Source organism: Podarcis vaucheri, assembly GCF_965113315.1.
Source record: "Podarcis vaucheri genome assembly, chromosome: 3".
NCBI lineage: Eukaryota > Metazoa > Chordata > Lepidosauria > Squamata > Lacertidae > Podarcis > Podarcis vaucheri.
In genome coordinates, this window is record NC_138761.1 from 77144253 (window position 1) to 77156839 (window position 12587).

The window sequence follows — 12587 nt, forward strand, 5'->3', positions numbered from 1 at the left end:
ACAAGAACACTCTGCTATCCCTTCCCAAGCTGCCTGTTGACTTGGTACCTGCAGCAGCCGCAGTGGTGTGTGGAGATGTGGGGTGCCCTTTTCCCTCCCTGTTACCTCGAGCAACTGCACACCAGTAGGAAAAGTGTGATAGCCCTTCAGATGTGTATTGTTGTCAATGGTGCACTAAGGCATCAATGAGGAGGCAGGACAGACCCCTTTTGCTATTGCTGAGAGAAACAAGGGCAAGGAAAAAGTGTTTGGGAAGGGGAGGGGCTGACAGAAAAGACATTCTCTGTATGGGAAGCACCAGTGGAGAGAGAAGCCAGCAATTTTCCAGCTTAAACAAGAAAGAATTTTAAACTTGTAATGCTCCCCTTTTACAATTCCACAAAGATTTTTGAATCCCAGCTCAGGAGAGCACCTCCAAAATCTTTAGCTACAGGAAGAATGCACTTATATTCCATTCCTGTATTTTGAGCATGAGTGGGGAGGAAGACAGATTTATGGGAATTCACTTGTGAAATTTCAACTACACAAGTTTTCATCTCTAACATGGTGACTGTTATTTATTCTGGAATAGAAGATTATTTTTTTCTTTAAGAATGTCATCTCTCTTTAACTTTCCTGTAAAAAACAACAACCAGGAATATCTCTACCAAATCACAGGCCATCTGTTAAACAGCAATGCATATTTCTGCCATTAAATTGTCTTGTTAATATTTTATCAGCACTGAATGAGCAGGGAAATCCATTCTGAACAGTCTGAGTTAACAAAATATTCATGATAAATAAAAATTTATTGCAATATTCACCTCAAATATTTTACTTACCACTTACTGATCTTCATTAACCTGCACTTTTGTATCAGAAACAAATGTGAGTAGTTTTGGTCTGAATAAATTCAGCATATATACAAGCTAAGGAAACCATGTTCTTTATAGTGGAAAACAGAAATGTACAAGATGGTTCTCTGTTCAATGTTCAGCAGATGCAAATTCAGACAAGAATATCAACTACTAGACTATTTTGTTGAATATGTACTTTTAAGCACTACAAAGCTGTTAAGCCAGAATCAGAGCAACACTTGCTTCTCACATCAAAATCTATTATGTGCAGAAAATAGCACATTACTTAGATGTCGGTCAAACAACATACAAACTCTCTGCCCATAAAGGTTAAAAAATAGAGGTATTAACATTCTGCTCTAAATCACAGTGAATAACACAATTTCTCCCAAAAGTAACTTGCCCATGTACTCATCCAATGTGACACCTTTGTGCAATGAGTTTATGAGTTTAAATTTATTTATATTTGGTATCAATAATTTAAAATCCAATTGTCCACATTAAAAGTCCACAATGAAAGCAGAACGCTCCAGAATTTCATGTCTGATTTTTACCTCATAGTACTCCTAAATAGGTACTAGAATTCTAAATCTGGTGATAAACATATCCATGTCAAAGCCAGCTTGCACAATGACCACAATACACATGTCTTGGGAAGGTGAGATAACAGTCTGTGACAAGCATTCTGTTCAAGTCAATGAATAACAGTGGGGAGGAATGTTTTATCTAAGCTACAAAATTCACGGTGGTATTCAGGGCAGTGCTGGCTCTGAAAACATATATAACAACACAAACGTAGTACTAATGCAGTTGGACACCATCCCTCTTACACCATATGTGAACTGACAAGGTAAAAACAGAATTTCTACTAATATAGATGGAAACTCTTCCAACTTCTTTAGCTGGCTAAAGCTTAGACAAAGGCTCTGAATAATGTTCAATTCATCAGATATAAGACAGATTGCTTGAAAATACATTTCATTCAAGGAAATGGCTCGTGCTGCATTGGATCATATTTCACAACCATGGTAGTACACATTCATGATTATTTTTCAAACATTACCGTATGTGAAAATTTAGCAAGTTGCAATAATTCTGAGCAAAGTACAAACAGCCACTGTGCACTCTGGCTGCATAAACTGAAAGCATAGCTAAGAATAAAATGTTTCAATAGACCAAAAAAGAGAGAGTATTTTCATCACACATGCACAAACAAAAGATGCTAAATCAGGACCCTAATGTCCCATCATCCAATGATGTATTTAGGCCACTCCAACAACATGAAGGAATTATTATAGCACACAAAACAGGCACACAATACGGCCAACTATATCCAATCATACAGCACACGTTCTGATATGCACAATATCCAATTCAAAGCCTCTTAGTATACGGTCAACGGATCTATGTTTGGGTATAATTATATTGCAGTTGCATCCAGCTATTATCACTATGCTAGTTTCTATGCAAAGTACTACAGATTTGAAATTCTGCAAGAGCCAATTTTGAAAACATACACATATTGGGAGAAGTTTGAATTTTCATTGAGAGCATTGTGTGAAGAAAGGTTCAAATAATCCCGATCATGGTCTCCCCTTCCCCAGATGCAATTTGGAATGGGGGCAGGAAACATGAATGGACACAAGGAAATGCCATTCAGGAAGTGGTAGACTTTATTCCCAGTGACAAGCTATAGGTCACGTGACTAGAGCACAGTCTATTGGCTGAACTGGCTCTACTACAGGTGACAAATAATACTCATTCTGCATTTGTAGTGTGGCAGCACATACACTTTGGAACTCCTTTGTTGTTGTTTAGTCGTTTAGTCCGACTCTTCGTGACCCCATGGACCAGAGCACGCCAGGCACTCCTGTCTTCCACTGTCTCCCGCAGTGCCTTCCTCCTTGCCTATTGATATTAGGCAGGTGCCTTCACTGAACTCTTTTTGGTGCCTGCTAAAACAAACATTCCTGTTTAGACAAGCCTACTCAGAGGCTTAGAAAGTTGAGGCCATTTTAATCTGTTTTAGTATTTTAACTTGTGTATGATTTAAAGTTTGGCTGTGAGGGTTTTCTTTGTACAATCAAGTACTGTATAAATTTCATGAAATGAATCAATATATAGGCTATTATAGGGTTGCATAGGCTGGAGTTGTTGTGTGATACATTATCTACACCCGAAGGGATTACAACAGCAGTTCCATTGCATTTTGTTTCTTTAAGTCATATTTTCTGAGCTCCGGAAGGGGGGAGGACAGCAGGGAACAGGGAAAACATATGAAAAGGACATTTTGATCACTACACCATGTGGAGCCCCATAAAAAGTGAGTGAACAAGCTGTTCCACGGTAAATGCCCAGTATAGAAGCTGCCTAAGGGTAGTTAAAATAGCTATGTGGGGGGAGGGACAATTTAAAACATGAACTCAAACAGTCACTTCTATTGAAAAGACATTACATAAGTGACACAGGAAGCAAGAGAAGCAATATCATACATACATACTTAGCAGTAGGCAGCATCTGCTACCAGGATGTGACTAATTTAGAATTGTCCCCTACCTGTGAAGATGTTTGGTCTCTTGCCAGCTACAAGGAAAGCAGGGAGGCAAATGATGCTCATGTATCTCTTTATGTTCTTCCTCATAAGAACTGGCAGCTTCCCATTCAGGCAGCTAACTTGGGAGTAATACTTTTATTCTCTTCCACACCTTGTTTATATCCAGTGCTGCCACAGCATGAGCAGAAGAGGCTTCCGATTCTGATACAGGACTTCCACTTCATTCTCACTCACATGCAGCCCCTTGTGAACCCCCAAAATCTTTTTAAGGGGTTGGGGGACCCTCTGGAGCAGAGCTATGAATACAACTCTTTCTGTCCAGCCACAGGACTAATGCAAGCAGCCTTGCATGTTACTAGAAGCATCCATCAGTGTGATGTTAAATTAGTGTAAGTGTCCTGGGGCAACCTTGTAAATAGCAGTGAAATGATACAAACTAGAAGACTTACTCAGCAAGTTAAACAGGCAAGGATGTTCTGGTACAGTGGTGCCTCGCAAGACAAAAAGAATTCGTTCCGCGAGTCTTTTCGTCTTGCGATGTTTTTCGTCTTGCGAAGCACGGTCCGTTGCAACTGCGCCTCTTCAAGCGGCTTTCAAAAAAAAGTGCAAGACGTTTTCGTCTTGCGAAGCAAGCTCATAGGGAAATTCATCTAGTGAAGCAACGCAAAACCGAAAAACCCTTTCGTCTAGCGAGTTTTTCGTCTTGTGAGGCATTCGTCTTGCAGGGCACCACTGTACTATGTTTCTGCTTAGATTCTTTGTCAAAGCCATTCAAGCTTCTGATTGCATTCTGATCAAATAAACTTGCACATTTCCCCCCTTGACTATGATTCAGCTAAATAATTTACACAGCCAAACTCCCTCAATAGTTAATGAGTTTTGATGTCCCTGTGCCAATAAAACTATAAATTAACTATAACAGACACCTGCAAGGAAAGTACTGCATGGTTATTCCAAACTAATATATAAAATTCAGCGCCCTTTTTGTCTTTGTTCTTAGCCCATTCTTGCATGTTTTCAGTTTCTCCTATCTTTTCCCTAAAGCTTCTTTTGTCCTTCACATATGCTTCCATTGAGGTCCTTTCATATTGTCCCTTCCCCCACTTCGGCCACCTTCATTCTTGGTTCCTTGCCATCTTCCCTACATCTTTCTAATCAGCCTAACCCACAAAGCTACTGATATCCTGAGGGTAGACATATTGACAACTTTCCCTTTCCTCAAAAAAGATGGACTACAAACATTCTGATAGCTTTGTTTCCTGAGCAGTTAGAATTTGCCAGGCCATCATGCCAGCTCAGCCATGCAGTGTCAAAGGGATTACTGCCAGGAGCAGTTTAGATTCTGATCATATTCCCAGCTGTTCTTCAAAATTCTGTAATTAGCAATGAAGGATTGAAAAGCAAAGGCAGGAAGGAACTGAAAAACTTATTTATCAGATTTTTGTGTGGGTTTCGGTGAGGGTTATAACAATTATTTAAAAACCCACAAAAATATTAAAATGGTTAAAAAGAGTTCCATGTATAAAGCAACTAAAACAATTCCAAATATAAAACAGTTAAAAGTGTTCCATTACAGATGCAGGCTGGCATAAAGATCTCCACTTAAAAGGCTTATTGTAAGAGCCAGTGTGGTGTAGTGGTTAAGAGCGGTAGTCACGTAATCTGGGAAACCGGGTTCGCGTCTCCGCTCCTCCACATGCAGCTGCTGGGTGACCTTGGGCCAGTCACACTTCTGTGAAGTCTCTCAGCCCCACTCACCTCACAGAGTGTTTGTTGTGGGGGAGGAAGGGAAAGGAGAATGTTAGCCGCTTTGAGACTCCTGAAGGGGAGTGAAAGGCGGGATATCAAATCCAAACTCTTCTTCTTCTTCTTATTGGGAGAGGAAGGTCTTTCACAGGTAACTAAAAGACAACAGAGACAGTGTCTGTCTTTTATGTGATGGGAGGGAAATCCAATGCAGACATTGTAAATACTAATTATGAGAGGTGGAGGATTAAAAAACTGCTTTTTATCTCAATGTTTATGATGTCTTAACAAACCACTTCTTTTATATCAGACTGATTTAGGTAACCCTAACCCTACCACTTGGTTTGAGGTGACTGGAGAGATGAGTCAAAAAGTCTACCCACCACTTTTTCCTACACATAACGCACATTCCCTACACTGATGTATTTTTAATCATCAGAATTTGGGGAAGGTTGGGGGGTGATGAGGATGGGGATGGGGATGGGATAGTTCAGAAAGCAACAAACAGCTCAAGCTCCCAAATAAAATGTGAATAGTAAGTTTTCAATTTCTGATTTAGATGCTTCTTGAACTAATGTTAGCGTTAGCTCTTCCAAAATTTTGGCTATGTTTCAAAGACAACTTTGATAAGCTTTTTACAAAGAAAAACTGCTGTGGGAATTACTGTCAATCACAGGGATAGCTATTGTGCCTCACAGTGGTTGGCTCTAATAGCTATTACTGGGATTTCATGTTTTCATTTAACATTAAGAAACCATCTGGTGTCTTTATATTATGTTGCACTATATGCTACTGTTTTGCTCAATTCTGGCAGTTAGTTATTTTATCTTGCTGTAATGAGATATAGACATAAACACAGAAGCAAGATCAAACTCAGCACTGTCATACTTGCGCATTGTCAATAAACCTGAACTACCAACACTGTTTCATCTTCATTGCCAAATATACCAAGTGCATTTGTACAATGGTGAAGGAAGGCAGTAAAGCTTTCATAGGAGTTGTGCGTCTACACACTGAGATCTGCAAAACAAAAGGCAAGCTTGAGAAGCGACTCGTTCAAACCTTTGCATATGAAGGCAAAAGATCTGAAGGGGGGAACTTTGCATGTTCAACTGAAAGTGCTAAGAATCTTCCACATGAACAGGAACCCCAATCATACAAGGTTCTGGATCGTATGGTGGAATTGTAAGTATGACCAGCTGAAAGGATGAAAATTCCTCTCTTGTGGGAAGATCCAAGGCTGTCGCCTGTGGGGATGGTAGTGCTAGCATTGGGAGCAAGGCTAGCATAGGCAGCCATGCTCCCCACTCCATGTGTGGAGATGAACATCTAAGCAGAGCTTAATTGTCCAAGATGGAATGCGGAATCATTTTCACAAAACTCCACTTAAAAAAAAAAAATCTCAGGCAGTAAGCTTCATAACCATATTTCATAGCAACATTTTGTACTGAATGTACAACTTTTCACTCAACTATAATCCCTTGCAGATGACCGCAATACCTGGAGACAGACAGACAGGTCATGCATCCATAGCAGTGACCAGAGAAGGAATGACCACTGGGAGGAGCACAGAGAGAAGAAAAGCCATGGTGCACCTGCTGCAGCACAACTGGGTGTCTCAATCTGCCACAGCTGCAACAAAATTATGTCTCTCCTACATCAGTCTCTACAGCCCCAGCAGGTGCTATAACCTTCCAAGAGTTTGACGTTACCCCCAAAGACACACTCCTCCACTGCAACCCAAGACAGACAGATGCCAACCAATCTTATTATGATAGACACAACTGCTATTTAAACCTAGACTCAATAATTCTGTCGGTCATATGGTCACGTTCCCAGGACAGTAGGATTTTCTTTCATCAAAATGTGCACACTCTCCCAATCCTCTTTTAGATATCTCCAGGGGCAAAAGATTTCCTGGCTCTTGATCAATCTCATAAAGCACTAACACATCCAGTTAAAACGGTAATAAAAATGGCAGAAAATAAAATAGAAAAAAGTAACTACAGAAGACATTACTGAAAGCTCAAAGGTCAATATTTTATGACTGGACATGTTTCTCCAAGTTCGGAAGGCTACACTAGTTCCTTTTGCACTCATCAGGCCTGGTCACTTTAGTGCTGCTAAGGCAGCGAAAACAATGCAGGAGGCGGCAGTTACAAGTTAGCGGCCTCAGCAGCCGCCAGCAGACGCTGTGATTCTCCAGCAATGTGAGGTGCATTCCATTGTGTCTCAAGACAGACAGATGACAACAAGGCCTAATCCCTAGAACTGCATATCCAATTGCCAGGTTCCCCCTCCCCCAGTGGTGTAGCATGGGTTGTCAGCACCCGGGGCAAGGCAAGTAATTTGCGCCCCCTAACCCGTGGAGCCAGGTAGGGGCAGAGAGCTGCGAGTGCGAGCGCGCCCCCCTGATGTTGCGCCCGGTGCAGCCGGCCCCCCCCTGCACCCCCACGCTACGCCACTGCCCTCCCCCATACCCTTTTCATATTACCCAACCAGACAATATGCTAAGAAGGCATTTAATGTACATCTCTTTTTTTAAAAAAAAAGCAGTTGGGGGGTGTTGTAGTGTACAGATAGGGTGAATTAATTCATTACCACTCCATTGTTTGACCAGCAAAAATCTGCTCACCTGCCATTCTGAGTATGCAAAACTGTTAGTGTGTTTCCCTCTGCTGTCGTTTCTTGTACCAGGTTGTGCTAGGTTTAGTAACGACAGCATCTTACTTCAAAGACAAACATATAATAGACTTCCCCAAGCTGGCTGGTATCCTCCAGGTAATTTGGACTGCTGGTATTATCAGCCATGGTGGCTGATGGAAGTTGTATTCCAAAACCTCTGAAGGGGGACCAGGTTACAGAAGACTAACATATAGTGTAGGTGTAGATGGTACAGTGACAAGACTTCCTTAACTCTTGAGACATGAGGAACTGAGGGCATGCCACACCATAAGATCATAAGAAAAGCCCTGTTGGATTAGGCCAGCATCTTGTTCTTACAGTGGCCAGCCAGATTTCCATCCTGGGAGCAGGACCTCAGTGCAACAGCAATGTCCCCACTTGCAGTCCCCAGCAACTGGTGTTCAGAGGAACACAGAAGGTTCCAACAGTGGAGATAGAACAGAGTCATACATGAATAACCGGCCACACTTATTGAAGATGGACGTTTCCCAAGCTAATTGTTTGGGAAAGTTCTTCCAATAGTCAGGAATGACTCTCATTCAACTCTGTAGTGCTAGAAGGCATAGCATTTCATCCAGGGGTTGCAAAGATACACCCAGAACAAATTAACAAGGAAAATACAAAGAGGTGAAAAGTGAAATAGAAAAAGAAATATGTGCAGAATAAGAAGATATAGTAAAGAAAAAAGCAGCAGCATAACACCATTTGGGCTAGAATATTTTACTCAGAAAAATTGCCCCCACAAAATGCTTTCAAGTTCAGCCTGACAATCAGAAAGAATACAACATCAAAGTCTTCCACTAGTATCAGGCAGACATAAAATAAAATAAAGTCTTGTAGAGTTCTTTGGTAAGACTGAATAAATACTTTGTGTCATAATCTCTTTGTGCCCTGAGACTTTAATCATATTGTTTCATTTTAAAATTAAGAAAACCAGATTCTTTAAACTTTCTCTAAATTTTGTTTTGACAGATTCAAATATCCCTGCCATTAAGGCAGCTTTGATTGATTAGTTACAGTTAACTCCTACAAACTTATTACCTCTATTTCTCATACAGATTTTTGGAAGAAAAAATTCTATAATACTACCTGCATGGTAGCTTGTTTATGGTACTTTTAGCTACTGAATATTAATAAGTTCCAAATTCCATAGTGCCATCAGAACTATGTTAATGTTTACATAACATCTGGGTCTCCACAAAAATAGGAAAACACAAGTGATTATCCATGACATCTTGGAGAGATCTGAAAAAAATCTGAATTGCAACTAGTGGCTCACTGAGGAGAATAACCGCTCATCTGAGGCTCCAGATGGATGATGTTTGCCACATGGCATGGCTGTGGTAGATCCATGGAGACTGCCATCTATCAGTGAGGCCAGGGAAGAGGACGGTCACCTGACGACACTCACCTTTGGCCTCAATGACCTCTCAGGTATGTGTGGGCAGTGCCTGCAAGGCAAATCAGGGGCAGGGGCTTGGGGGTTGCACCCAGCCCACCCCAGTCTATTTAAGGGGGTGGTCAAGTGCAGGCCATCCTGTTGGATGTTCGCCACTGGATTTCCCACCCACCCAATCTGATAGGGGCACGCTCAGTGGGGAGTGGGTATGGGGCTAGCCTTGCTATTATTTACTTGGTCGTTGTATTCAGGGCCAGGGAGGAATTTTCTCCTGCAAGCAAACTGGCCAGCTTGCAGGTTTTCACCTGCCTTATAGCAACCGTCACAACTTTGGCAGATAAGGCATTGGACTGGATCCTTAGTCACAGGGAGGGGTCCAGGAGGGGTGACTCTGTCCAGGAGCCAAACAGGGAATGATGGGCCAACATATTTCACACAATGGCAGCCTGTACAGGATCATGGCACACAATCCATGTCAGGGGCGACTTCCCTACATGAGGTCAACCCCACCAGGTTCCTAACAGGTACCAGGAGGGCTGCCTGATGCTGGATACATGCCCAATGCCTTAGCCAAATCTACTCTTTCCTTAATCAATAAAGTTGTGGCCTAATTCAACCCAATACCAATCTCCTGTGTCCATTCTTGCGGGCCTCTCTGCATGCACCTGCCGCAGCCATTATGCTCCTGTGCTGGCAATGGCCCATCTTTGCAGCATTAATCCTCCCTTTCTAAATGTCAAGATAATCTTAGGTTATATGTATATTCAAATCTTACATAAATTAATAACAGTACCAGTGAATCAATTCATACTCTCAATACCTTCCTATAGCATTTAGCTGCTCACTTTCTCCTTTGATCAGGTTCTTTTTATTTAAGTCCCCCAAAAAGGAACTCACCCAAGTCCCTCATCCCTTTTCTTTTAAAGACAGCTTTAAATTTAGAAGGATTTATGAGAGGAATCCATTCATCACCCATCATTTCATTTGTTTGCTGCCTTTTCAAAGTTAAATCCATGCTCAAGGCCGCTTACAAAAGTAACCATAAACAATAAACAAACATTGGAAAGTACCGTATTTTTCACTCTATAACACGCACCCGACCATAACACGCACGTAGTTTTTAGAGGAGGAAAATCCGTAGGCATGCCACCCGTAGGCATTCCCTCCATAACATGCACAGACATTTCCCCTTACTTTCTAAGAGGAAAAAAGTGAGTGTTGTGGTGCAAAAAATACGGTATACAACCGAATTCCACATAAATCATAAGATACAAAATAAAAATACAAAAAGCATCAAAAGCAGCAACAACCTCTCACTCTCCAACAATCCACCCCCCGCATAAAAAAAACCCCAATACCCCAAGTGGCTCTCATAAATTTTAAAATAACATAAACTCATTTGTAGGTCATTTTTCTTCACCCACACCAATGGTATAAGAGACAGAGTAAGGGGCAGTGGCTGGACAGGCAGTGCACTCCCCTCCCCATTACGCTGGCAGACTGAAGAAAAGCAGGTACAAAGAGCTACCACCACTATCCGTGCATACCATTAGGACATAAATGAATTGGAAAGAATAACAACTGTTCAGGCCACAAACTGCAGTGGGAGGCAGCGAGGGTACTGCAAACCTGCCCATCATCATCTTGATCAGCAAAAACACACACAAAGGAGTGAGTACCCTCTCATTCAGAGCTACTTCCCATCTTCCACAGAAGTGGTGAATGGGGAAGCAAGAGTGATTTGAGCTTCCAGTCCTATCCTAGGATTTCTGCAGAGTCGCTCTCTGGAATGGAGAACATGTGTATGAATCTGCAGATGAAGGGCGGTATATACAAATTTATTAATAATAATAATTGAATGGGTTTTTTTGCAGGGGGTGGGGCAACTATGTACTGAATATGGTTCTTAACTCTTGGGTATTTCCCTATACATTTGTGAATCTAACCTTTAAAGCAACACAAGAAATAATGTGTCTTAACAAATTGTTTCATCTCCGACAGGGGGGGAGATGTTAACTAGCTTTTCTCTTCATACTCTTCTGTTCTCAACAGGAGTTAGGGGACTGACGAAGCTAAACCTGTTCTATCGGGAACACCTGACAGGCTCAGCTGCTGTGTTTGCATGTTGACAGCCTTGCTGCCCCTCCTCCTCAACCTCTTGGTAAGCAGCAGTGATGCAACCAACTGAAGGTCAGGTGAGCATCACTTGCCCACTACACCATTTGCTACTGCTAGTAACATGGTTGCATTTTGAAACTGTGAGATTCCTATGACAGACCTTAGCACCTGGACTGGTTTGACTTTCATTAGTACACTGCAGCAAATAAGATAGCATGAATACTATTTTAGTATATTACAAGCACAAGAAAAGTAACAAGTTCAGCCTTCCAGGAAGAGGTGCCTTAACAGCTTTTAGAACAAGGAATGACGCACCCTCAGTTTCCAAGCAATACAAGAGTACAGGTTCATTCTACTGAAATATAAATTGTTTTTTTTTATATTGCATTGCCATTAGGAATTAAAGAAAGAATTAAAGTCAGGCAAGGAAGAGTGACAATGGGCATCTTCTGTTCTCCTTAACAAAGGAAAACAAAGATATGCAGCTTGACCCTATGGCTATACTCAAAGGTAAATGAGACTTAATCCCAGTTAAGTGGGTATAAGTTTGTTTATGCAGAGAAACAAGCTTACTCTGAATTAAGGTCAGAAGCCGGAACTTGTTAGTGTTTATCATTGTCATACAGTATGCTGCATGAATAGGACATCATACTTTCTAAACCTACCAAAATATGATAATCTGAATGACAAAAGTAATTTCTCCACCTGCTAACCAACTGCACAGTAAGTAATATCCCCCTCCAATTAAATGGCAAAGGGCCTACCTTGAAAAAGGTCATTGTTGCTCCATCTTCAACTGCTCCATATTCTATCTTTGTTTGTTTCGCTAAATCATCTGCTGAATCGATGGGGGACTCCATGCGCTCCACTGTCAGAAAGGCGGCTAGATTAGCGGTATACGAGGAAATGATGATAAGTGTGAAAAACCACCAAATGCCTCCCACTATCCTGGTGGAGAGGGCTTTGGGCATGAGCTCGGAACCTAACGGAAATCAGGGGGGGAAAGATGAATCCAGTGCATAAACATTGTGTTTCTCATTCTTAGAATTCAGTTCTTTTGAGTTTGTTTGCTTTCGTCACAGGGGTGAGAATGGAATCACTGAGCAAAAATAAATAAAGTGACAGGCATACATTTTGCTTATACAGACGCAGAACTGAAACTGAAAATAAAACCAAATTCCACTCAAAAGGGAAGGGTAAAAAAGCTTTTGGCAAATCAAGCATTTATGGGACCCAAAAATATAGCAAT

At 41.4% G+C, this 12587-nt stretch overlaps 1 protein-coding gene across 4 annotated transcripts in view; it reads right to left on the minus strand.

The window, feature by feature from the left end:
* Positions 1-12587, minus strand: part of GRIK2 (glutamate ionotropic receptor kainate type subunit 2) — a 462985-nt gene that overhangs the window by 99835 nt on the left and 350563 nt on the right. For 3 of the 4 annotated variants that reach the window (XM_082216617.1, XM_082216616.1, XM_082216618.1), the window contains exon 14: positions 12103-12320. In XM_082216617.1, coding sequence (XP_082072743.1) covers positions 12103-12320 — 218 coding nt within the window. Of the gene's footprint in view, positions 1-12102; positions 12321-12587 lie in introns of those variants that run through there. The other variant, XM_082216619.1, reaches the window with a different exon arrangement.